Source organism: Pogoniulus pusillus, chromosome 1, assembly GCF_015220805.1.
Source record: "Pogoniulus pusillus isolate bPogPus1 chromosome 1, bPogPus1.pri, whole genome shotgun sequence".
Lineage (NCBI taxonomy): Eukaryota > Metazoa > Chordata > Aves > Piciformes > Lybiidae > Pogoniulus > Pogoniulus pusillus.
In genome coordinates, this window is record NC_087264.1 from 12,217,080 (window position 1) to 12,241,548 (window position 24,469).

At 40.1% G+C, this 24,469-nt stretch overlaps 1 protein-coding gene and 1 non-coding gene across 2 annotated transcripts in view; both read right to left on the reverse strand.

The window, feature by feature from the left end:
- PPP2R5C (protein phosphatase 2 regulatory subunit B'gamma) overlaps positions 1-18,216 on the reverse strand; it is an 84,714-nt gene extending 66,498 nt beyond the window's left edge. Inside the window, exons 1-2 of the mRNA XM_064171730.1 lie at positions 18,096-18,216; positions 16,370-16,435 (exon numbers count right to left, since the gene is read on the reverse strand). Coding sequence (XP_064027800.1) covers positions 16,370-16,435; positions 18,096-18,122 — 93 coding nt within the window. The 5' untranslated portion in view covers positions 18,123-18,216. The remainder of the gene's footprint in view (positions 1-16,369; positions 16,436-18,095) is intronic.
- LOC135181152 (U1 spliceosomal RNA) lies at positions 6,416-6,583 on the reverse strand. The gene has a single exon (XR_010304757.1). It is a non-coding gene; the product is annotated as a U1 spliceosomal RNA (small nuclear RNA).
- Positions 18,217-24,469: the final 6,253 nt, after the last annotated feature.

The following is a 24,469-nucleotide window of genomic DNA, read 5'->3' on the forward strand; positions in this document are numbered from 1 at the left end:
CCCCCTCTGGAGGTGTTTAAGGCCAGGTTGGATGAGGCCTTGAGTAACCTGTTCTAGTGGGATGTGTCCCAAGGGGTTGGAACTGGATGGTCCTTGAGGTCCCTCCCCACCTAAACCATTCTATGATTCTATGATCATGGGACATATCCACAATAACCAGTGAATCAGTACAAATCAGCATGAGTTTATGAAAGGCAGGTCCCTCTTGACAAACCTGATCTCTTATGACAAGGTGACCCATTTAGTGGATAAGGGAAAGGCTGTGGATGTGGGGTACCTGGATTCTAGTAAAGCCTTTGACATGGTTCTCCACATCATCCTCTTGGACAAACCAGCAGCCCATGGTCTGGACAGGTGCAAACTTTGCTGATTAAAAAACTATTTGGATGGCCAGGCCCAGAGAGTGGTCGTGAACATAGTTAAATCCATCTGACAGCCAGTCAAAAGTGGTGTTCCTCAGAGCTTGGTATTTGGGTTAGTTCTGTTTAAGATGTTTATTGACAACCTTGATGGTCAAGAAAGCCAGGAGCATACTGGCTTGTATAACAAACAGCATGGCCAGCAGGATCAGGGAAGTAATCTTACCCTGGTACTTGGCAATGGTAAGGCTGTATCTTGAGTACTATGTTCAGTTTTTGGGCCCTTGCTGTAAGAAGGACATTGAGGTGCTGAAGCATGTCCAGAGAAGGCCAATTAGGGGTCCTGAACACAGGTCCTGTGAGGATAGGCTGAAATAGCTGGGCTTGTTCAGCCTGCAGAAGGCTGCCGAGGGGAGACCTCGTTTTCTACAACTACTTGAAAGGATGTTGTAGCAAGGTGGGGTCCAGCCTCTTCTCATAGGTAACAAGTGACAGGACAAGAAGAAATGGCTTCAAGTTGCACTAAGGGAGGTTTAGATTAGATATTATGAAAAAAAATCTTCACCAAAAGGGTCATGAGGCACTGGAACAGGCTGCCCAGGGAGTCACCATCCCTGGATGTGTTTAAAAGACAAAATGCTCAGGGACATGGTCTAACAACTGTGTACACGCAGATGTGAGGTTATGGTTGGACTCAATGATCTTAAGGTCTCTTCCAACCAGGTGATTCTATGATTCTGTTCTATGATTTATTTGGGCCAACTGAGAAGAAATTTTCAAATGGTGCAGCTTTTCAGCTACTCTCATTTTCCCTGAGAAGTCCAGGTCTCACAGGTATTTGGCTGTCTTCAGCTTCAAAGGGACCACAAGATCTTGTCTGTTTACAAGAGGTGAACCTTTCACTGCCTGTTTGTACTGTTTTTCATTGCTAGAGTCATAAGCTTGGCTAGGGTATTCAGGCTTTGAAATAGAGTTAAATGAGTGAATCTTCTTATTGCAGTACGTTCAGCACCTTCTAAAATGTATTGAAATTTGTGGCAGTTAACTGCCCACTCAGAGCAAGTTCCTTTTACTGTAATAATCCTTATCAGATTGTCACTGTACCTCTGTAAGAAGTTTGTTTGTAACACAGAATCAGAAAAATTGTTGCTACCTTTTTATTTCTATTTTGCTATTATTTCCCAGACTATACTTGACATTGCACTCTTCTCTCAAGCTGAATAAAATGCATCATTAACAAAAGCCTGTCAGAACGTGTAATGCTGCCTTCCTCATTCATTTTTTTAAAGTAGAAAAAGCAGGTTTAAAGTACTTAAAAAGTTAACTATTGTAAAGAACGTCATAAAATTGTAGACAAGAATGGTACAAACACCTAGGAATGATCCACACTGAAAATACAGTAACAACTGAGCAGGAAATCTGCAAGTTTTGCAACTCATTTAACTTAACTTCCTGTGAAAGCCTTTCAAATCTGTAAACTATTTTATACTGAAACAAACACCTGAAAATACACCCTGTCACTTTTCTGTTACAGTAAACCCCATATTCTCCCATGAGTACTTTCTGAAAAGGGGAAGAAACAGGCAAAAGGTCAGACCAGAATGGGATTCGGGCTGGAAATCAGGTTGTAATGCTGCTGCTTTGGTAGTCTGAATGGATTTAATTAAGAGTTGTGTTAAGTATAGAATATATGAAAGCAGTGTTTCATGGAACGAGATAAATGGCATTTTCACAGGGACATGACTAAAACATGAGACCACACTTGATGTTCTAAAAATGATTTCCAGAATAACGTATTTATCAACAATTTCCATGTGGTCTGGGAGTATACATATCCAGCATACACTGAAATTTTACCATGCACAGAGACTTTTACAAGGCAGATAAAATTTAAGACAGTAACTATTTCATTTTTTTTCTAGTAGTATAACTGGGAGAGAAATGTATATGCTTCAACAACAGATTAACAACTGTGTTATATTATACTCACAGTACTTGACTCATCAAAGATACGACTGAAATCTAGTTTTCATTAAACACATTTATGACAACCATTTGGAGACTATTATAATGGCAAACCCCCCTATAGAACAAATAAAAGGAAACAACACCCACTGAACACTCAAGAGTCTCAAGTTACCAAAAGAATCTCTAAAACTTGTTTCAGTTAAAATGGTACACAGTGGCATTTTAAAAACATTTTTGTATAACTAACACCTCTTAATGCTGCATTTTTCAGATTAATTCACTTTTTTTAATCCCAAACACTAAATGCTTAAGAATATTTTTGCTGAAATACAAGTGACCAGCAAGGTAAATTCTATCCATTAATTCAAATTAAGAATAAGGCATTCCAAATAAAAATATTAATAGACTGCACAGAACGTAAATGTACTAAAAATTAGGAAGCAATGAGTTACCATGTATTAAATAATAAAAGTTAATTAAAATGTATTATAAACATTACTACTGCACAGAATTCCACATTTTTCAACACTGTGCTTGAATCTAATGGTGTTTTCAGAACAACCTATCTTCCACTGCCACCTGTTCATTGTTCATTACTTGGAACAGGAAAAGCCACTTTCCTGTTTCCTCTATTCCCAAACAAATTCTCAATTTCAAATTAACAAGTGCTCACGTGCCTGCATGCATGTGCACACTACAGTATCTTGAGGTAACACACATCTCAGGGAAACAACTATTCTAAATTGCAGATACATTCCAAAATTAGCCAGAAGTGATTAAGAAGATGGGTAACATTTCTAATTAATTATGGTAAAAGGAAGCATTTTTTTGTTGCTATGACCACTTCCCATCTAACAGTAATGACTCCAGTGTAATTCTGAATTGCTGGGCAATTTAGTCAACAGACTTCCTCCTTTCTACCATCAGCCATGATTATCCCCACTTTTCTGTCATGCTCCATCCATTCAGCCAGCACATACCAGAAAGCTGCCCAAAGAGTTTCCAGTTCATCATTATTTTAATACTACACAGCTGTACCAAATGACCTCTCTAAATGGCATTCTGGTGCTACCACAGGAGAACTGGCCTTTAGAGCTTGCAGACGACCGTGCAGAAGGGCACCTGGATAAAGTGAGTTAAGTCATGTCACAGAGCTAGGCAATTTTAACCATCCCTCTAAAAAGAAAACAAATTCAGAAAACAACTCTGTATTCATTTGCTAAAAGTAGCATATTTAACTTTTTATGAAGGTAGAGTGCTCATTAGCTCAGATAGAAAAGCTTAGCTTCTTCCTCCCTGTAACAAACTACTTCAGAAACCACAACTCCTGAGTATAACTGATGGACATTCGGTTACATCAGTGAGCAGTTCAACTTACTCAACACCGTAACAGTCAAACTACAGATATGTTCCTATCAATTCCCTTCCTGTGACTAGAATGGGAAATACCTCTTCTTCCTCTTGTTCTGGCAAACAGCTCCCTCATACTTGAAGTTTCATATGCTCAGACACATTCAATTCCAAAAACGCTGATAAATTCCTGCCACTATGTACATATTACATTGAAAAAATAGTCAGATTAATAATATGGTTCTTCAGATCATAATTAAAATAAAACTCTCAGGTTTTCTGATCAATTTAGTTTTTTAAAAGTTCTGTTCCCTATTACCTAAATGTTTATGAAAGTATGAATTGGAGTCTTAGAACTGAAAAAGTAGTTTATCTTCTTCAATGCTCTTGAATAAGTTTAAAACATATTCAAGAGAGCGAAAGGCAAGGAGCAGATATTTCTTGCCAGTCACAATAGTTCAGGATATAGTCCTTGTATCCTTTCTTCCCTTGAATCCTCCTGCATCAAGTAGGATGTGATACATTGCTGGTCTTAATATCATTGTTTGGAGCAAAGCTGGATCCTTCATCCCCAGATTTCTTTACTGGCAGGTACAGATCAGCATATGACATGAAGTTTGTAAGCATAAAACAAAAGATAGGAGTAGACAGAGCACATCTATAGCCACAGACGTTTTTTTTCTTTTTAGGAAAAAAAACCAAACAATAAAAATATTGCCATCAAACAGCACACACGGCAACACTTACTTCTGGCCAGTCACCTAAGACGTAAGAGAGAGAAACTGGACTGTGCAAGGAGAGCCCATTCTGCATCCCATGTATGTCTGTATGTCATCAAGTCTTTTTAAAGATCCAATTCTTCCCTTTCTGACAGTCTCTCACAAAACTGGCATTCAGGCCATGTTCAGCAAACATGGACAACCAGAACTGTACCCAACCCAACCATTCAAAGCACACTCACTAACAAGGGAGTTACACCAAAGCACACAAAGCCTTTTACTCCATAAAACCAAGAGCCTGGCCAGACCAGAACTAGGGTGAGGTCACCTCTATAACCATGATGCAAGCTTTCATACTAATTTTTAAGTTAAGATGGTCAGAGCAGGATGAGGATTTGAAGATGACAAAAATTAGGTGTCATTTGAGTTTTTAATAAATGAGATGGCTTAGTAGTGACAAAAATCAGCTCACCTCCTAAGCACAAGAGAGCCTTTCTCTGCCTGAAGTAAATGCAGTGCTAGGCATCACCCTATATGGAGTTTCTTGACACAGATCAGTCTAATGCTATGCAATTTGTTCCCTCTAATGTACATCACCACTGAATTGAAGTCTGTATCAATGTGTTCATCATCGTGGTACAGCAGCAGCAAGCCTCACACCAGAAAGAACCTCAATAAAAACCATAGGTATGGGAACCTCATATCAATTACACATGATTGAGACTCCCTGTGAAATGCAAGTGCAGAGCAAAAAGCATGTAACATGTTTTATGAGATTCATTAGCATAAACCTGAGAAAAGGAGAATGCTTATATTAATACAGAATTAATCCCTCCCTTCTTCTCCTTTTGGTACAAGAAACTGCCTCCATGGACTTGCTTTTGATCTATAGCGCCAAGAAGAGCTCTTGCCCAAGGCACCCTTAGAAGAGGCTATGAAAGCATTCTGTACTGTATCTAAAATACAATGAAACTGAAATACAACGTACTGTAACAAAACAAAGAACATGAGAAAACATGGAAGTGATATTTACAGCTTCATTTTCAAAAGTGTATGAAGGCCCAGCACATAATCAAAATAATTTGGCTATGAAGTTGAAGCCCAATACATAATCAATGTAATTAGGCTGAGAAATTGAACTTTATCTCCTGAAATGAGAACTGAAATCAAAGATCAAGAAGCAAAAAATGAGTGGAAAGCAGTAAAAAGTTTTCTATGCATTTTTTTCTCCCAGTGTGTTAACTTCAGAGATATTCACACTACTTTGAACATTCCAGGAATCTTGAATTCTGCTGCAGAGCTCTCACCTTTGCAGACCTTCATTTACTGTTTTAGAGGCTGGAAAGGAGACAGACCATACTTAACATATGGCCCTGTAGCCATAAAGCTGATAAATATACTCAGTAAATGAGCTAGTGGTGTTATATTGGCAGTTGGGACCAAGGTAAAGCTGTTCAAGATCACATACTACCAGGAGAGCACTGTTTGGCTGCTAATTTCAGCGTCTTCAAAGAGGACAGCAGAATAAACTCTTGTTATTAAATATACAACCCAAAGAGAGTTATCCAGACAACCTACAGTAATTCCAGTTCATGCAAGTGTCATGGTAGGCCTGATAGCCAAAAATAGACTTATGTTTTTATGCTTGCTCTCCCTCCTTCTGTTTTGGGGATGTGCCCATTTGAGCTGATTTTTCTAGATCAGACATAGGAGACAGGTGAACATTCCACGGATAGGCATCAAGAGCTTAATGTCTAGAAGCACAGTTTGTTCTCCCCTTTTTGCTGGCTTCTGCTGCTTGAGCTGCACCTGCCTATCTTCCCTGTACAGGCCACCAAAAATTCTGTTGTGGTTTTTAAAGAGAGCTCAAAATCAAATGGGAGAGAAAATACAGAATTATACTTAGAGAGAGAAATACAGAGATAGACATTACAAAGCAATTACCACGGCAAATCCCCTCCACGTTTTCCCGATGCCCAAAAAACTAAATCTACATTCCCCAGTGATCCAATCCTCCTAAAGGGGAGAGCATGAACGCAGTCCCTCCCCCACTGCCACAAATTACACAGTCGAGTTTCCCGCATTTGGGGAAATTGCAGGGGTCAGCACATCTGCAGTGCAAAGGAGGAGCCTCGCCCTGGGAAAACCACCTGCCTGATCATGGTGTCTCCCCTGCCAGGTAAGGCAGTCAGCTCTCTCCAAAAACCACGACAGGGGAGAAGGAATCACAGGAAAGAGGACAAAGAACTTGGAGCCACTGAGTCTAAGGACTCTGGCCCGTCCAGACTTGGTTTGCTCCTATGGTAAACAAGGTACACATACTTAGTTTGTGCCCGCCTTGTGCAAGGCCTATGCTTTTCCCAAATTTGGGTAAAGCAAGCTTATGGCTTCACCTTGGCTAACTGCCACTCTGATTGGCTATTATGTGTCCAAAGGCCAATTAGTCTTGGGCTACACTGATACAAAGAGATGAACAGGTAACACAAGGTGCTCTGCCGTGCTTAGCCATTGTAGCTGTGCCTGCCGTTGTCTACTGCTATTGCTCTCTGTTCCTGGAAGTATACTGCCTTACTGCCTAATGCATTTTGCCATGCTATGCTGAGCTATAAACTAGCTCTGCCACAAAGTAACAAATCCTGATACTTGGGATTTGTTTGTCTGGAAATTACACAGCCTTGAGTTTATCAGGAACAGGCTCTAAGTGCCTCCACTCGATCAGCCTGCATAGCCAGCATGACATCATGCAAAGACTGCACATCCCAAGACACTCTACCTACACCTGAAAGTCTCCTGCCAAGATGGAAAGTCCTGGAGATATATAGATTGCCCAGAGATATCAAGATAAGGTCAGAGATTGTCTGTCTCCTTTACCAGCACTCTGAAGCCTGGGAAGAATCAGAACCCCCTGTGGCTGACAGTAACAGAACAATTATTCCTCTGTATAACATTTCTGTGACCTTGCAAAGAATCGATTATTATTAAAATTAGTGGTCAGGAGTGGTGGGAGTTCTGAATATCAACATTCATAAACCATATTAATTCAGCAAAAATGTTGCATTAATTAGTTACCCCTCCATTACGTCAAGTAGTGCTCATCCACTACTGATTGATGGAACAACTAGCTATGACCTTTATCATCAGTATTTTCAATCCAGGGAGACTCAGTGCAAACTATGCAAAGCTTGATATGAATTCCTAATCATCTGAACACATAAAAAGGGCCACTGAACCATAAACAATCCAGATAAAAATGTCAGGGAAGCCACATATTGCTGGGTGCCATTTTGGAGAGCAAACACTTCTGAGGTTTCCACTCTACTGAAGAGTCTTGCTACCATGCCACTTGTATTCACTGGTTCCAACACCACAGGACTTTTTGGAGAGACAAGTTATGGAACAGTCTCTGGAGGTGCAGTTCATGGTGCTAAGGACTTTGGTTGGTTTCACACAGCCCAAAATGTAGGTTTCTATTGTTCTTCATCAATGAAATAATTTGACAGAACGATATGTGGATTGGACAACTAGAGTGATCTTTGTGGATGCCTTTCTAGCAAGTATGTTTATTATCACTAAAGCTTGTCTCCATGGTTAAAATACACTGGATGGTCCAGTGGTGGTCTCCGCATAACTTATGTTTTTATTTGGTAAGACAGCAAAAGCTGCAGTCTAAAGCTTTAAGGATCCAAGTTATTATAATGATAAGCAAAAAGATTAACATTTCAACAGGGTGGTGAGGACAAAGTTTATATATTCTAGCACACTGTAACCACTACTCAGTGATTTACGTTGTAGCACTTGTTCAGCAGCTATGATTTTCATTCACATATAGCAATGCTACTGCTAGCTATTCCTAATGCCTAGCTACTGAGTTTTATTAGTCTTTTCAGACACACGGAGTATGCCGAATTGCATCAATGACTGGAAAGTTCTTTATGAGTAATGAAGGTCACCTGGGTCTCTTTACTGTGGCAAGTTTTACAGGCACAGACCACTTTAGAAGACTGATCTACAACTTACTGAAGCTCTTTGGCCTTTCTTGATAGCATTTATTTTTCATGACAGAGCATTATTTTTGTATTTCCTGGTAGCTGCTTACAAATACAGCTCAAATATTACCTTCTAAAGAATTGTATCAGAGCTACGTGCAACATGCTTGACTTGCAACACACCAAATCAATCCTGACAATTGTCAGAAATGTCTCAGCTCAGCGTACTGCATCTTTGGCATTCTTGCACTGTAATTTTATATTCACAGTTATTCATCAGCAGCATAAGGCTTGGTTTCCATTTGCTACTTGCAAACTTAATTTTGTTTCAGCTGGTTTACTCTAGGAACAAACTAACATTTGATTCCTTTCAATCAGAGATCAGATCTACAGTCTCAGGTTGCAGAGTATTGGCAAAAATTAAGGGGTGCCAAGACACACAATGTTAAGTGGATTCACACTGTTCTGTGCTTGCTGAAAACACCACCATCAGTGAGCACCTGGTACTTCACAAATGCAGGCAGTAAAGCAACAGTTGTTTCTTAATTCATCTTCTATAATGAACCTTCTAAGAAGCAAAAAATAAGATTTGGTGCATGCAACTATCAGCTAGCTAATTAATCTGATTTTAATCATGTTTATGTCCTAAATATTATTTCAGAGCGTTTATACGAATTGAGATGAAGACTCCAAGTAAATGATGGCCTTCATTTTCATTTACAGTTTATTTATGATCAGTCTGAATCATCATTTTACTTTCCAAAAAACTCAACAAGAACTACCTTTGTGGTTCTTCACACACATATATATATACACACATATAGAATATTTCCACATTTGAAGGAACACATACAAACTCACCTCATTTAAGCCTCAACTCCTCTATGCTACTGTAAATTTTAATTATACAAAGGTACTGATGAGCTAAGACTACTGTATATGTACATATGTGTATGACTTTACCAATGATGCCTGTCTTCCTGCGCTTCCTGATCCATTCACAATAGTTTCTCATTTCACTTACACTGAAGTATTTTTTGCTCTACTCCCTATGCACCAATTTGGTTGTATTAGATGCTACATAAGAATGTTAACAGTCCATAACAAGGTTCCTGGGCATTTTAGTAGTATAACTTTGACCACTTGTGAAGAAATGTTTCTTTTAGAAAATAATTTCATCTTTGCCTCTCATCATGCTTTTATTTTCAAGTTATTAGAAAAGTTAACATCTCAGTACTTCACATTACTTAACTGAGAAGTGATGAAGTGTATTAAGTTATAGTCACTGTAAAGGTGTAGCAAATAATATTATTCAGCAGCCATCTTTTAAGAATGAGGTTAAGTTTGGGGTGTTTTCTTTTAGTTTTTAATTGGATCCCAAAGCCTGTTAGGATTGGGGTGTGTGAAAAGTCATGAACAAAAAAGAAATTTATTCCAGCTTCAAATGAAAACTGAAGAGGGAAAAAACAACCAACAAAAGCAAACAACCCCAGAACAACCAGCTTTAAGGTTTGAAGGCCCATTAACATATGGGTGGATTAAACAGCTACTTGGTTTCTCTCACTATTTGCATTCCCTATAAGATAAATATATGCACTAATGAACACCCAAGTCTTCTGCAAACTTAAGGAGCGTTAGACCTTAACTCTTACAGAAGAAAGAGAAACAATTTGACATAAAGGATGAAAAGGGTGTTTTCAGTTTACAAACTGCCCACAACTATTTTTGAAGGCCACTTTGCTCCTTTTGAATAGAACAGTATTTGTCTTCATTGCTGTGTTTTCATTCGGGAATGATTCAGAGTTGAAAAGCACGATTAGAAATTAGAAGAAAGGAAATACTGAAGCAAACTACAAGCCAAAGACTTCACATATCGTGTATTATGCAAGTAGCTGTCAGCCCTGTGTAAAAACTAGAATGGCATAGTACTCCACTTTCAAAAGCATCTCCTTTTAGGTAGCAAAATACTTGCTTACAGCAGCATCTACTGCGTGGCATGGAGTTATAAAAACACTGGCTATTCTGCCTGTGAGTTTAGCCGCTTCTTCAGTATGTATTCAGGAATAATGTGTTCCAGCTAGGATACAGATAGGTTCCTTATGTACCATATACACCAGACAAACACAGCTTATTGATTTCGTTCACTGAAAACTTGGAGGTTTTAGGATGCTTTATTAGAGGCTATCAAACCATTCCTGATCTAGACAGCAATACAACCAGCATCAAATTAACAGTATGGTAAAGAGCACTCTCAAAGTTCTTAAAACAGTTTCACGTTATAAATTATTACCTTGTGCATTAATCAAAGGAGATAAATTCAATCTATGCTAAATATAACTCTTTTTAGAAAGATCTGCTTCTATGAAGATCGACAAATACAAAAGAATCATACACCTCAGAGACACTGAACTCAATGCAGCCAAACAATCTGTGCCACTGAATGACAGAGACCGCCCATCTAACAACAGAAGAGAGCTTAAACGACAGTTACTTTGACTATATATACATACACACAGTCAATTACATGCAGGCACAAACTAGCCTGCTAAATAATTGAAAAATAATAATCTCAGCAGATTAAAAGAATGCTCTCCAGTGTGAAGATATTTCCAGAAATTACTTAGGAGCAGAACTAGTCCTGATACATATAAACATGGCAGAGAGGGAAAGAACTCCAGAACTAATGGAAAATTATCTCCTCTCTACAGCCTCCAAGTCTTCAGCAACTCTGGTGCAGTCCCTAGGGAGCTGTCTAATAAATACATATCTGTGCTAAGACTTGCAACTACAGCTTTAAAAGTTCTGAAGTAGAACACTCTAGTCACCAGCTAGATGTTGATGATGGCATATGGAGATTTTTACAGCATCGTATCTGGCATGTTTGTTTCTCAGGATTACTAATACCTGGTACAGAATTGTAATGAAAAATCACAAACATGAAGCATGAGGAAAAAAGCACTACAGTACATAGAAAACATGGAGTCAACTTTCTAAATAAATTGCTATTGCCAATCACAGGAATCCGTTAACACAAAAAAATAACAGATTTTTGCTTTTGTCTACACCTACTTCTCTTTTTAGCATTAACATAATTCTACATATAATTTCTGCTAAGAAACTCAGACAAAAGCATCAATGTCCACCCCTTTCTAAAATTATTATTTTTAAGGTAAGTAGCCATCATAAGTAACCAGGAATCAGTAAATGTAACAATGAGAATACTGATAATCTTTCCTCATTGTGTCTTGGCTATCATAGGAAAAGCAACCACAGAAAACCAGATAGCTACTTCTCAAGGTTCCTCCAAAGACATGAAAATCCTTACTTCTGCTGAAGTATTTTAAAGATAGCCCATTAAAAAGTGGTATCTGTCATTTCATTCTATACATGAAAAAAAAATCTCTATGTTGAATACCTTTTTTTAAACAAAAAAGGCTTCACAACACAAGGAAAAAAAAACTCTGAAAACAAAGCCTGACAAAACTGCTGCACTGGAAGCTATTACCACTGTTTAATAAACCTACTGAAAAGTGATAGCTGTGAGGCAGAGGCAGGACAGAAGCATGGACCAGCACTTAAAAGTTTTTCTACTAATTTTAAAAACTGGTCTCAAAAGTGATTATAGTCTAAAGTTAGTAATGCCTGCTGTCAGTAAAATCAAGCAGTTTTGTGCACAGCAAGAAAACTGGTCAGTGCAGTTTGTATTTTATTACATTTTGATTTGTCTGTATAAAAAAAACCCCAACACTGATCTTTAAAACACAAAGAACTAACCAGTGCAACACATGGAAACAATGAGATAATACACACAAATACACACACACTCTCCTCAAACCACGTTGGCAGGAGAACTTGAAGAAAACATTATTGTTTCTGTTCTCATGTCTCGAAAGTCATTAAGTCACTAATTTTTTAAACAAAAGTAGTCCTTCCCTTCTAGAGACTACTCATGCTCAGCACATAGATTCAAAATGAAAAAAAAATTAAATTCCCAAGTTTTGTGTCTTCTTTAAACAGTCCAATTAGACCCAGAAGATGCTACTGCTTCTACTATTGTCTTGTATTAAGGGTTGTTGGCTACTTCTGACCTTTCAATTCCCTCGGTGAACCACAGCAATTAATTGTCCAAGTGGTCACACATCATTTCAGTGACTGGGAAAAAGCGCAAGTTTTAGCACATACCTTCCCACAGGCAACACAGACAGAAATAAGAGTAAACAGGGTTAAAATTTTAACTTCCTTCCCCTGTGGTTACATCTGAAAACCACTGTTAAAGTACTGCACTTCAATTTTTAGAAGTGTCAGGTTTTTTGCTAGAGAGAAAAAAAATGTAAAGTTTGTCAATAATCATTGATGATTACCAAGCCACATCTTTCTGAAGAAATTATACTGATCAAAAATTATTACTGCCTTAACTCCAAAGCAGATCTCTACACCCATGACAAAACAGAATGCTACAACAAAGCTTATCTGTGAGGCAAATGACTTCTGCAAAGGCCAGTTATGTCTCAGGACTATGTTCACAAGTTGCCAAGTGTTGCAAGAGCCAATCCTCACATTCAGGCATTTTTTTTCCACTTTATTTTTTGTGTGAGTATGGGTTTTAGGCATTGCTAAACAAACCTCCCAGGTATTTTACCAAAGTGGGGATACTACTTCCACACAAATGAAAACCAATACAGAACAAATTAAGTTTTTATTCACAACCTAGAGACACTAATATTCTGGAGTGATTACTGAAGTTAGAGGTTATACTTAGAGGAACCAATTAAATTGTTCTGGCAACTATTTGTTCACAGGATATTAGGGGTTGGAAGGGACCCAAGGAGATCACTGAGTCCAACCCCCCTGCCAGAGCAGGACAATACTGTCTAACACAGATCACAGAGGAACACATCCAGACAGAGAAGGAGATCCATGACCTCTCTGGGAAGCCTCTTCCAGCACTCTGTGACCCTAGTTCTAACGCACTAATTTTTACTAACAGATTATGAACTAAAAACTGATGGGTACTCAATCATATTAGCTCTTCAATGTTTAAAATGTGAACAATATGTGCAACTGGAAACTGGAATGACAACATTAGGGTACAGAACAAAAATTTAACCTCATCTCATACATAGGGTGCATTTCTGGTACCTTTGTCACAGAAAGAACAAAAGATGGAAATAGAGATGGATAATCCCACCTAAAGGAGATTACATAGGGCTTGGTAGAAGCTAAAGATGACTATATAAGAAAATAATGAAATAATTCATAATATAAAAACCATCAATTTTACACACACCACCTCTGTTAAGCAATCTTCCAAGTCACACGCTGGCTTAAAGCATATCAGGATGGAAGACCACATGTCTATTCCATTTCTGAATCTATCTTCTTGAGTATCAACTACTGATGACATGGCAAGCAAAAAAAAAGAGGTCCAAAAAGTAGCAGGAATTTTAATACTACATCAAGTAATCAAGGCACAGATAAAACATGAATAATTGCCTTTTGTTCTTTCACCTTAACAATCTGCTATGTGAGAATGCTGGAGACAGAGAAATAGGCAAGATGGACATGGATTTCCAGAACAACTACAATGGAATTCTATGAGATTTAAATGAAGTGGCATCTACTTCAGTAGGTCATCTGTGCACTTCAGCCTCTATGCAGCACTTCTGTATATGTTTAACTGTAATTTTCACAAGAAAGCATCATTTTAAGTTGTTTTCATCCGTTTGGCATAAGCATCCTGACTGACATACTAAGAATCATTTCAATCCCTTTTCAAGCTTACTGTACAGCTTCAACTAAGATCTCGCTTCCATGGCTGCACGACAGGAAAACACACTTGTTCATTTTTGTGAATGTTGAGATCTGTTGTACTTTTGCCTACAGAGCTCTAAGGCATCATGAATTTAGTTAAGTGCTATGAAAGTATCTATAAAGTGTTTGTGGGATGCTGCTGCTTGTGTTGTCCCTGTTCTTTGAATAGCAGACAGTTTCTAGTTTTTACAGTCTGCCATTAGCACTAAATGCGTTTTAAGGAAAAAAAAACAAAAAACACAATTGTTTCTAAATGCATTCATAGTCTAGATTTTTTAAAAAGCCATGTTAAAACACATGCACAAGGCATGAAGACAATTTTAAAAATAAAAATGTATTGAGTATGTTCCAGAGTATTTTTGTTTACTAATCTTCACTATGTTAATACCCTCTTTTCTGATCATATAAGCACTAGCTAACAGACAGCAGCTTTAGAGCCAGCCACATTAGAGTGCAAAGTCTACAATGCTATTTCTGTGCAAGTATTTTATTAATTAAGTTAATGAGTCAAGCACTGAGGTGTTCAAAATTGCATGGAGACTGAATAATGCCCACTGGGAATGGAAATCATACTGTATGCGCTAGTCACATTCCCAGTGCCTTTCCCATTCTGCCCCTACTCACATATGATTAAGTATTGCAGATAAACTACTTTTCACAGGGAATTCTACGTGGAAGGACTACTGAAAAAGAAAGATGCATGAACACTACAACATATTCCCCTGTTGAGATTAATCTCTCTCATATTTCAAATGAAAAAAAGTGAAACAGATCTGGAAACATGAAAAGAGATTACAAATGAAACTGAATATAAATTTTCTGATAATATTTAAAGCTCTCCACTAATTAACTACATGAGCTTTACTCTATCATAAAGCATCAAGAAGAAATAAAAAATCCATTTGGTGTCAGCAACTTGTCATTCAGAAGTCTGAGAAAATAAGCAGTCAACAAACTTACAGTAAAGATGCTGGTAATGATAAGCCTTACTATTGCACAGGAACTAAAATTATAGCCAGGAAGTAATGTTCTTTTCAATGCCAAGACAACATATTATGAAGATGGTATATTACAATAAAATACATCAATATACACCACACAAACATTTACACTGATACAGTTCATATTTCATTCTCCAAACTCTCCCAGCAGCTGAATAGACTCCACCAAAACTCAGTTGCTCTTTTATCCGAATTTGCCAAAATACTTTTACAGGCAGTTTACAAGTTTCAATGGATCTTATTAATTTGCAATAGTAGCACTGCATCTATCTGCACAGCAAGCTAAGGAGAACTCTCTGAAGTGCATGACAAAGAGTACACTAAGTATTTCCACTCATGTACCCCAACCATCATTTTGGGGAGCAGAAAATGGTAAAGCTGGATAAGTATTTTGTTCTCAAACATTATCTTTATACTGAAAAACATATAGTTTAGAAGCTGAAATACATAAGCTTTTCAGCGTAGGATTTTACATTCAGATTGGCATGAACATTTTGAAGGAAATTTCAGAATCTGCCTGAAGAGTGGCTTTCTAAATAACCAAATTCCTAATGCTGAGTTTCTGGATTACTGTGAGAAAATGAGTGAATATTTAAGTGACCCCTTTCAAGTCTCTGTACCTTGTTGTTGGGCAAAACAGAGAACAACACAGAAAGAAAAAATAAAATAAATCGGTACCAACAGCAGAATAATCAGTCAAAAATTAAACTCTCCATTGTGTACCTATAAAAAGAAATCACACAAAACAAATGGCAGCCTTTGATTAAGGCTGAAGTCTCCTGACAATGTAACACTTAACTGACATGCCAACATTGACAATGAGAGCTCTGGGAATTGCAAAGAACAATAAAACTGCAATGACCAACTATAAGACACGCACTAATATTCATGGTAAGACTAGAAAACAGGATAGCTAAACGTCTCATAATGAAAAAGGAAACAGATGAGTATCTAAGATTGTAGGAAACAAGCATGCATTTACTAAAAATTAACTTTCTCAAAAGCATCTTAAGTCTTCAAAACACTTCTGTGTCAAATACCAGGGCAGAAGCTTACAATCACTTTTACATCACCTGTTACATCAAGATTATAACAATTTAGAAAACCCTAAAACACTCTTCAGGAGTCATGACACATTTGTGTGGAAATAAATTACATATTTTACAAATATTTACCTCATGTTCTTGGTTATCTTGTCCATCTTTGCCACTTTTTCCACTCTTGACTGATTTTGCAGGTTCCTTAAAAGAAAAGTTTACAGCCTTAGTTACTTTGAAAAGGAGATCGAGATAGAGGAGATCTAGATAGATTTTTCAAGTCAAGAAATAAGGTTTAGTTTTTCTACGTTAGATACTCGCTAAGAATATTACAATCAATGGGGGAAAAAGTAATACTGTTTTATTTGAAGACCATAATATTGAACTATCAGTCTCTAAAAATCTGCTTTAAACATATTTCACATGCAGAAAAGTTTCTGAATGTTATTTATGCCTCAAAATTCACCTATGGACATAGAAAGATGAGCTTTCCTAGAAGTAAGCAAGTGTGGATAAAGAATGCAAGTGATTTGAACTGTGTCTAAGAGCTAACCCTGCTTTCTTCAGTTTTAAGAATATTTAATATGCCTTTGAAATCAGTACAGTGCACAACTTACACATTATTATTTCATCTGTTCTAGGAGTTAGAAAGTCCAGTATTAGAAGCAACTGAAATTTCTCCCTCCCGGCACTGTATTTCAACTTGCATCCTTCACATATAGCAGAGTTTTGAGTTTTTTTTCATTCTCAGAGAAGAAAAGTTTGAATGTTTTTAATATCAAAGCTGGCAAGGATATTGAGAAAAAGCCAAAACAAACAAGCACCCACAAACTGTAACACCATCCTCCCTGCATCTGATTTTAAAACTGTGTTGAAAAACGAAAAGATAAGCAGAAGCCAACCAAACGGAGGTCTAAAGGGGTACCAGTCACTGTTTCTGACTTCCACTCATACGGCTAATCGCCTATCACATCTAATAAAGTGCAATCCAGTTAACTTTCTGGTTAGATTCAGAAATTTTCTGTGAACATTACTTGTGCAAGCCCCTTACGCGACTGCTGCACAAATCACTCCTGGGACCACCGAGGAAAACTAAGGCAAAGCGAGGCTAAAACTAGATCCTCTTCCATTGTCAGGAAAAGGAGGGGAAAATACTTCGAGCGGCAATTAGTGCTCCTTGAATGCTTATGGTGATTCCCTATGCACAACTCCAACTGCAGCCAGAGACACGCAGCAGCGAAACTTCCCAGGACAGAGACCGGCTAAGCAGCTGCGGGCACAGACACCCACGCCCACTCCCCTAAGCCCTGCTGTGCCACCAAGAAAAACATTACGTCCTGCTCAACACATCCGAGCCGCCCCCCTCCCAGCTCGCCCCTTCGCCAGACACGACTGGAGGACACGTTTCCCAGCCCCTCTCTCCAGCACTCCCCCGCACGCCAAAACCATGGCCTCCCTCCACTGACTCCCTCTCTCTGGCTGCCTCCAAATCCGCGTCCGCCCATCGCGGGCTTGGCACCCCCACTTTGGCGGGGCGGGATCTCAGGACCCGGCGAGTCGATACTGGGACACCCCCCAGAAACGGCCACCACAGCACCCTTTGGACTAGGCCCCACCAGGAGCTGCCCCCTCCCCAGCACCCGGCTCCGAGAAGAAGGTGGCCGGCACACAGTGGTGATGTGAGGGGGCTGCCTCTCGCCTGGCTCTCTCCAGCGGCAAGGAGCGCCTCGACGGCCGCCTCGACGCCGGGCTCCGCTCGCCGCTGCCCCCCGCCGCGCTCTGCCCCAAGCCCCTCCTCCCCGCGGGGCCTGCACCCCACAGCTTTGCCGCGGGGCCTGGCTCACCCCGAACCCCATCGACTCACTTTCTCCTTCTTGTTTTTATTCGGCATGGCCGCCCCACGCGCCACGACCGGAGAGGCGCAACCCCCGGCGGCCCCGCTTCGCGCTGCGCCCGCCCCGCGCTGCCGCTACCCCCGGCCTCGGCAACGGCGGCAGCCTCAGCCCTCCCCCTGCCCCTTCCTCCTCCGCCCCCCGCCCGCCGAGAGCGAGCCTCTGCCCCGCCATTGGCTGCGCGCCTCACGTGACCCGCGGCCCCGCAGCGTCACTGGCGGGCGGGGTTAACGGCGGCTCCCCGCCCCCCGCCCCGCCTGTCACCGAGCGCTGGCGGTGCCCGGCGGGCTAGGAGTTGGGCTTGGGCTTGGGCTTGGGCCTGGACCTGGGCCCGGGCCCGGGCCCGGGCTTCTCCGTTCTGCCCGGGCTGTGGGACGAGCCCAGTAACGCCAGCCACGCCTTGGGGTGGATCCCGTAGGTTTGAGTCGTTCCGCCTCCGCAGTGGAGTCCTGCCGCTTGTCTAAGAGGGGACAGTGGGGCAGGCTGATCTTTTCCAGGTGCCCTGGGCCTCTAGCGGGATCTCCCGCAGACCACGGCAGCCCGTGGGACGTGAGAGTGCCCTGCAGACCCCGAGGCCCGAGTTGCCTACCGGAGCCCTCTCTGGAACAACGGATTTGAGCTCCGCCGCTGTGGATGCAGGGAAAGCTGGGACCACCGTGCGGGGTCCAGGAGCCTGTCGCTGGAAAGCGGCAAATGGTTAAGGAGGAAAATAACCCACCAAGACAGTGTATTTGAGGCACGTTGGCCCTCGTTCAAATTCACTGTGGTCATCATGAGTTGAGGACTTCAATATAGGATTTGAGTGTATGGATAAGGAAAATGTGAGCTTCGTGTACCTGGTATATAATAATATCTTTATCCCTTATTTATTTTTAAAGCCTGGGTAAGGATGGGCTTACTTTAGTGATGCCCACCTGTACCAGGATTAGGTTTTTTTTCAGACGTCACTCTAATCTCTCCAAGCCAGAATGCAAAAATCAGAACAGTCTTCTCAGACAAAAGAAGAAAGGTGCATGTACTTCATCTGGAAAATTGTACAAACTTACCCTCACATGGCTAGATTAAGCCTCAAATTACTGTTAGCTGAGTAAAAAGTACAGGGAATATTAAGTCTCATAATAATAATGCATAAAACATTTAAACTTTAGATTAGACATGCTTATTAAATGCTACTAAAAGATACAAAAATTGCAGCCTAACAAATTCCACTATAGAAGTGAAATTGATCTCTTTCCATACCCAGCCTGTGAGTATCGAAGCCAGCAAGGGCAAGCATCTGTGCTTTAAATTTTAGGAACTGCCTTGTTTTCCTGTTTTACTCTGGTTTGAGGATTTAGAAATCAGGCACAGTTATCACTATTGTGCTTCTGTTTGGAGCCAGCCATGAACAAATTGCTGCTAAATGAGACTTTTTGCCAACAGAACAAGGCCGATTTTGAACATACTAAGAGACAGTAAAAGAAAAAAGTCTACTTCCATCTGTAGCTTAAAGTTTGTGAAACAGTTTTTACAGCTGAGGGTAAGGTTGAGAGCTTCCAGTTCTTCGATAGGTTTGATTTTCATAGAAGCATAAACTACTCTCAGTTCCCAGCTGTTCGTACCTGTCTACCTCCTCTGCCACTGATGCTTGTACTATGCAGCTGCTTAAACCAGTTCATAGAATTGATCAGCTTGAAAACTCTCCCTCCAAACTGATCTGTTATTTGGTTGGCTTCTTTTCCCTTGAACTGGCACACCACCACCTGCTTCTGTAAACATCAGCATTGGCTGAAGGAAGGGGGTGGAAATATGTGGCGGGGGCGGGATGTGACCTCAGCAGCCTAGATTTAGATCAGTTTAAGCAGCTTAATGAGTTTCTCATTGGCTCTTGGCCTCTTTTGTGCTTGGTAATGCTCATAGTTTTTCCAAATAATGGAAAAACTGTCAGTATCGTTGTTATCCAAATACTTCTGAGTAGCACCAGCAATTGTCTGCTCTTATTTTGATGTTAGCTAGGAAACCTTGAATCAATATGCCAGACTGAGTACAGGTTCAAGTGATGGCACTGACTCAGTTAACATCTGGGAGGTTTTCTTTGTGACCACAGATACAGAAACTCTTGTAAAAACTTGACGCCCCCTCACCCCACCAGTAACAAAAAGCAATTGTGTTTTTCAAGGCCTGCTGTATTATATGAAATAATCAGTGGGTGGAGGTAGTTTACAAGAAAAATAGCTCCATCTGCATGCTCCAGTGTCTTTATAAAATAGGAGAATAAGACAAGCGACTTACATTTTCACATGGCACTGAGATGAAATCACATTTTTACCACAATGGTACATCACTCTGGGCCTAATTATTCTGCTGAAGAGTAGGATTAACTCTATGAATAAGATGATGTAATATGAGTGTGAATATGACTATATTAATATTTGCATTCACTTCTGAACATGTTTCATGCAAACTAGATGTTTTCAAAAACAAAATCAGATACAGGATGACAGGCTATCTCTGTAATTAAAATAGCAAAAGCTAATGCTTGTAGCATAGCTAGCAACATGCACTTTCAAAACAGTATAAATTAAATTGTCTAAACTTGCAAAAGTTAAATCACCAAATAATTTCAAGTCTTGTGTAAAACACCTGGGTAATATATAGTGCCTCAAAACTGGGGCAAGTGTCCTGTGTGCCAACAGAAGTGGAATATTTACATAGTTAGTCCTTCCCAACTACATTGGATATTCTTCTTTTTGCAGTCATGCTCTGGCCCAGATTTATTGAACAAGTCACTATCACTGTGATAGGGATAATATCTACCATCCTCAGTTGGATGATTTTACTGCTTTCCATGCACTCTTTAATGGAATGGTATGCCTGTTCGACTTACTAAAATGGCAGAAAACTCTCTGAACAGGTGTGCTGGTTTGAGGCTAATTGGAATATTTTAATGAGAGACATTAGATCATTGGCTGTGAAAATAATAGTGATGTCTGTATCACTCATTTGTGCTGCTGAGAGATAAAAAAACAAGAGACATAAACAAAAATCAGTCAGTCTCTGTCTGGCTGCCACTTAACTAATTCCTCTGCCTGGACCTGTATAACTCAAGCTAATTATTCTGCTTTTAATTCCCTATCTGTCTTCCTGCATCTCACCCCTTGCAAGTAAGAGATTCTGAGATAAGGGAGGAGGGATGAAATGAAGGAGGGGAGTTGATTTGAAAGCCCTCCTGGGCAATTCTGCTGTTCAGAAGGGGTTTTGTATTTCTGTGTTACTTTTAACTTGTATATAATTGTATATGGCTGTAAATATCTGTATATATTGTGTATATATGCTTGTAAATTGTGCCACGCTGTAAATATAGTTTCATTCCATAACTTCCAGCCTGCTGAGTTAGTCTGGTGAATTCATGGGGCCCCAGGAAACTCACAAACTACCACAACAGGGAAGACAGGAGACAGTGAGATATTTTGCTAGCAAGCTGGCTCAACTGAAACTATGCAACTGTACTTGTGGACAAGGTTTGCAAAGCCAGTGAAGTATCATTATTATACCTAACTGTCAAATGCTGGCAGGCCATTTCTCAAAACACTTCTTTACTGACTGAAACAGATCTCTTTTCTGGCACTTTGTGTCAAATGTGAAGAGAGAACTGAAAACTGAAGCAGCACTGGCAATAGTGAGGCTGAAATAGATGTGCAGGCTAAACTACTAGTTAAGGTAACTTTCTTCTTAGGAGCAGTGAAACTGCCAGATTATGTCTGGAGGAACTAATTAGGGGAATAAATTCAACAGCACCTGTGTTTGGCTGCTTCTACACAGCCTAGCATCAAAAGCTGAAAAGCCAGTATGTTCAATGTCACACAAAAGCTTAAATGTCTTTCAGAAACCATCTCCACTAGCATGGATTTATTCTGCTTGCCCTAAATTACATTAAGTAATTCTTGGTCTGTTCTCTGTCTAACTGTAAAGCTTTAGTTCTTCTCAGTGCTTTTAGTATCTGTTGCTCTTGGGTTCCTTACTGTCATGATTTGGGACAGTGTTGTAAAGGTTACAAAATAGTGTGATCAAAGCTGCATAAAAGTCAGACTTTTTTGAAGTAATGAGAAAAAGGTCAAATTTTAGAACTGCATGCACGTAAGCACATGAAAACTTAGCCCCATGTGTGACCAGTTAGTTACACAGAATCATACAAAATCACAGAACTGTCAGGGTTGGAAGGGATCATTTAGTTCCAACCTCCTTTCCATAGGCAGGGACACTTTCCACTAGATCAGGTTGCTTAGACTCCCACGCAGACTGGCCTTAAAAACTTCCAGGGGAGTTGCAATTGTTTGCATCACTTAACAAAGAACCAGAGATGCACATTCAGAACCATAATTAATCATATGTACATATGGTAGTGTCTGTATTGGATACCTCCTAGTGGAATTATTCCATATTTCTATAAATTTGAGGCTGATAAAATGTGCTCATATATGATTAATTATACTATCTAAATCTTAGCTTTAAGAATTTTCAGTGGCTATGTGGAAGTACTGTATTGGAATGCAGATCCTCGAGTTTTGCCTGTTAACATCTTCATTCTCATTCCCTTTCTCGCCTTTTAAGGGTAAAAAAAAAAAGATATTTCCTTTTGAACATAGTAATAGCAGATATTTAGGCAATTGAAGCATTATAGAAAATGTTTGCTAGGAGAAGTTTCACTTCTGTTAAAAATTCAGCATTCTCATTCAGGTAAGTAGTGAAAGGTCATGATAAGCCTCCTTTTCACCATGCTCCCAGAGGCTTATTGGCAAAACCAGAAATCAGCTTGCGTTATGACTTACTGGGGAGCATCAAGAGTGGAGCTGCTTCACTTGAGAGAAAGAGTGAAGCAGCTTCACTTGAGAGAAAGAGATGGGTCAAGAGCATGTCTACAGCAAAGGCAGAGCCTTTCTAACCAGGGGTACCATCCTGGTGGGGTCAGGGTGGTGATAGTCACCAGTTTGAGACAAGGCAACATCACAAGTCAGAAGTCTATCCATGAAGTCTACTCAGGAACAACAGGAGACAGGGCTGAAGTCCAACATGGAAGCAACACTACCTGTAATGCAAGTCTGAGCTTACACGAGACAAGCCCAAAGAGAGAACTACTTGAAACAAGGTGTAATGTTTTAATGCAATGTCTGTTCCCCCAACACAGAAGTGAGGGAAAAGTAACATACAAAAACTGGGGGTTCAGATAAAGAGATAAGAGTTTACTCAATAAATTAGACAACATAAGGGCACAATTAGCTAATAGTTTCATCAATTGAATAATGCAATGCATGATTACCTTATCTTAGCCTATTTGCAGAAGAAACCCAGGAAAATATAGGGGAAAAAACAGCATAAAAGAACCCCAATAAGCTACCCCACTCCCACTTGTCTCACCACTATCCCTGTGGAAGAGCCAACACCCAAAAACCTGAAACCCAGAAGCAGCAACCGGAACAGGAAGCCTCCCATGTTACAGTGTGAACTTCAAGCCCCATAATACTTTGCTCCAGCTAATTCTTTCACTTTTGAAGCTGGATTGACTGCTGTGTGGTATGAATAACAGCAGCAGATTCAACTCAACACATAGGAGTAAGGCCTGGAACAAGAGTACAGTCAGTGTGTGCCTGGGCTCCATCCAGGAAGCTCAGCCAATAATCAAGGTGGAAGGAGACAGGGCTGGACGCAGATAAAACTGTGACAAAGCAGACCAGGTTCAGGTACCCAGACCAGAGCTTAAATGTAGTTCCTGGACCAGTTAGAAACAATGTCATACATGATTGGTGGCTAGCCTAGTATTAGCCATCATCAGTAGCTGTTGTCCATATTCATGAACACATTAATTCTGGATTTCTGTTTGGACCTTCTTAATTTTAGAGTGAACAAGAAAAACATAAATGATGACCATGGAGAACATGCTGTGTTACTGAGGCATTGTAGTGGTTTGGGCTGGGCTGGGGTTACATTTCTCCATAGTAGCTAGTCTGGGGTAAGTTGTGCTTTGGATTTGTGATGAAAACAGTATTAATAATATATGGATGTTTTAGTTATTGTTGGGCAGCACTTACACAGCTTCAAGGCCTTTTCTGCTTCTTATACTTCCCCACCATTGAGTAGTCTGTGAGTGCACAAGGACCTGGGGGGTGACACAGCTGGGACAGCTGACCCCAACTGATCAAAGACACATCCCAGGCTGTGTGACCTCATGCTTGGCAATAAAACTGGATAGAGAGGTGAGGAGCTTGACTGTGGTGGCCCTTGCTAGGGGACTGGCTGGCCATTGATTGCTGGTGGTGAGCAATTGTTTGAGGTGTTTTGCATCATTCATTTGTCTTTCTTTTTCCCCCCT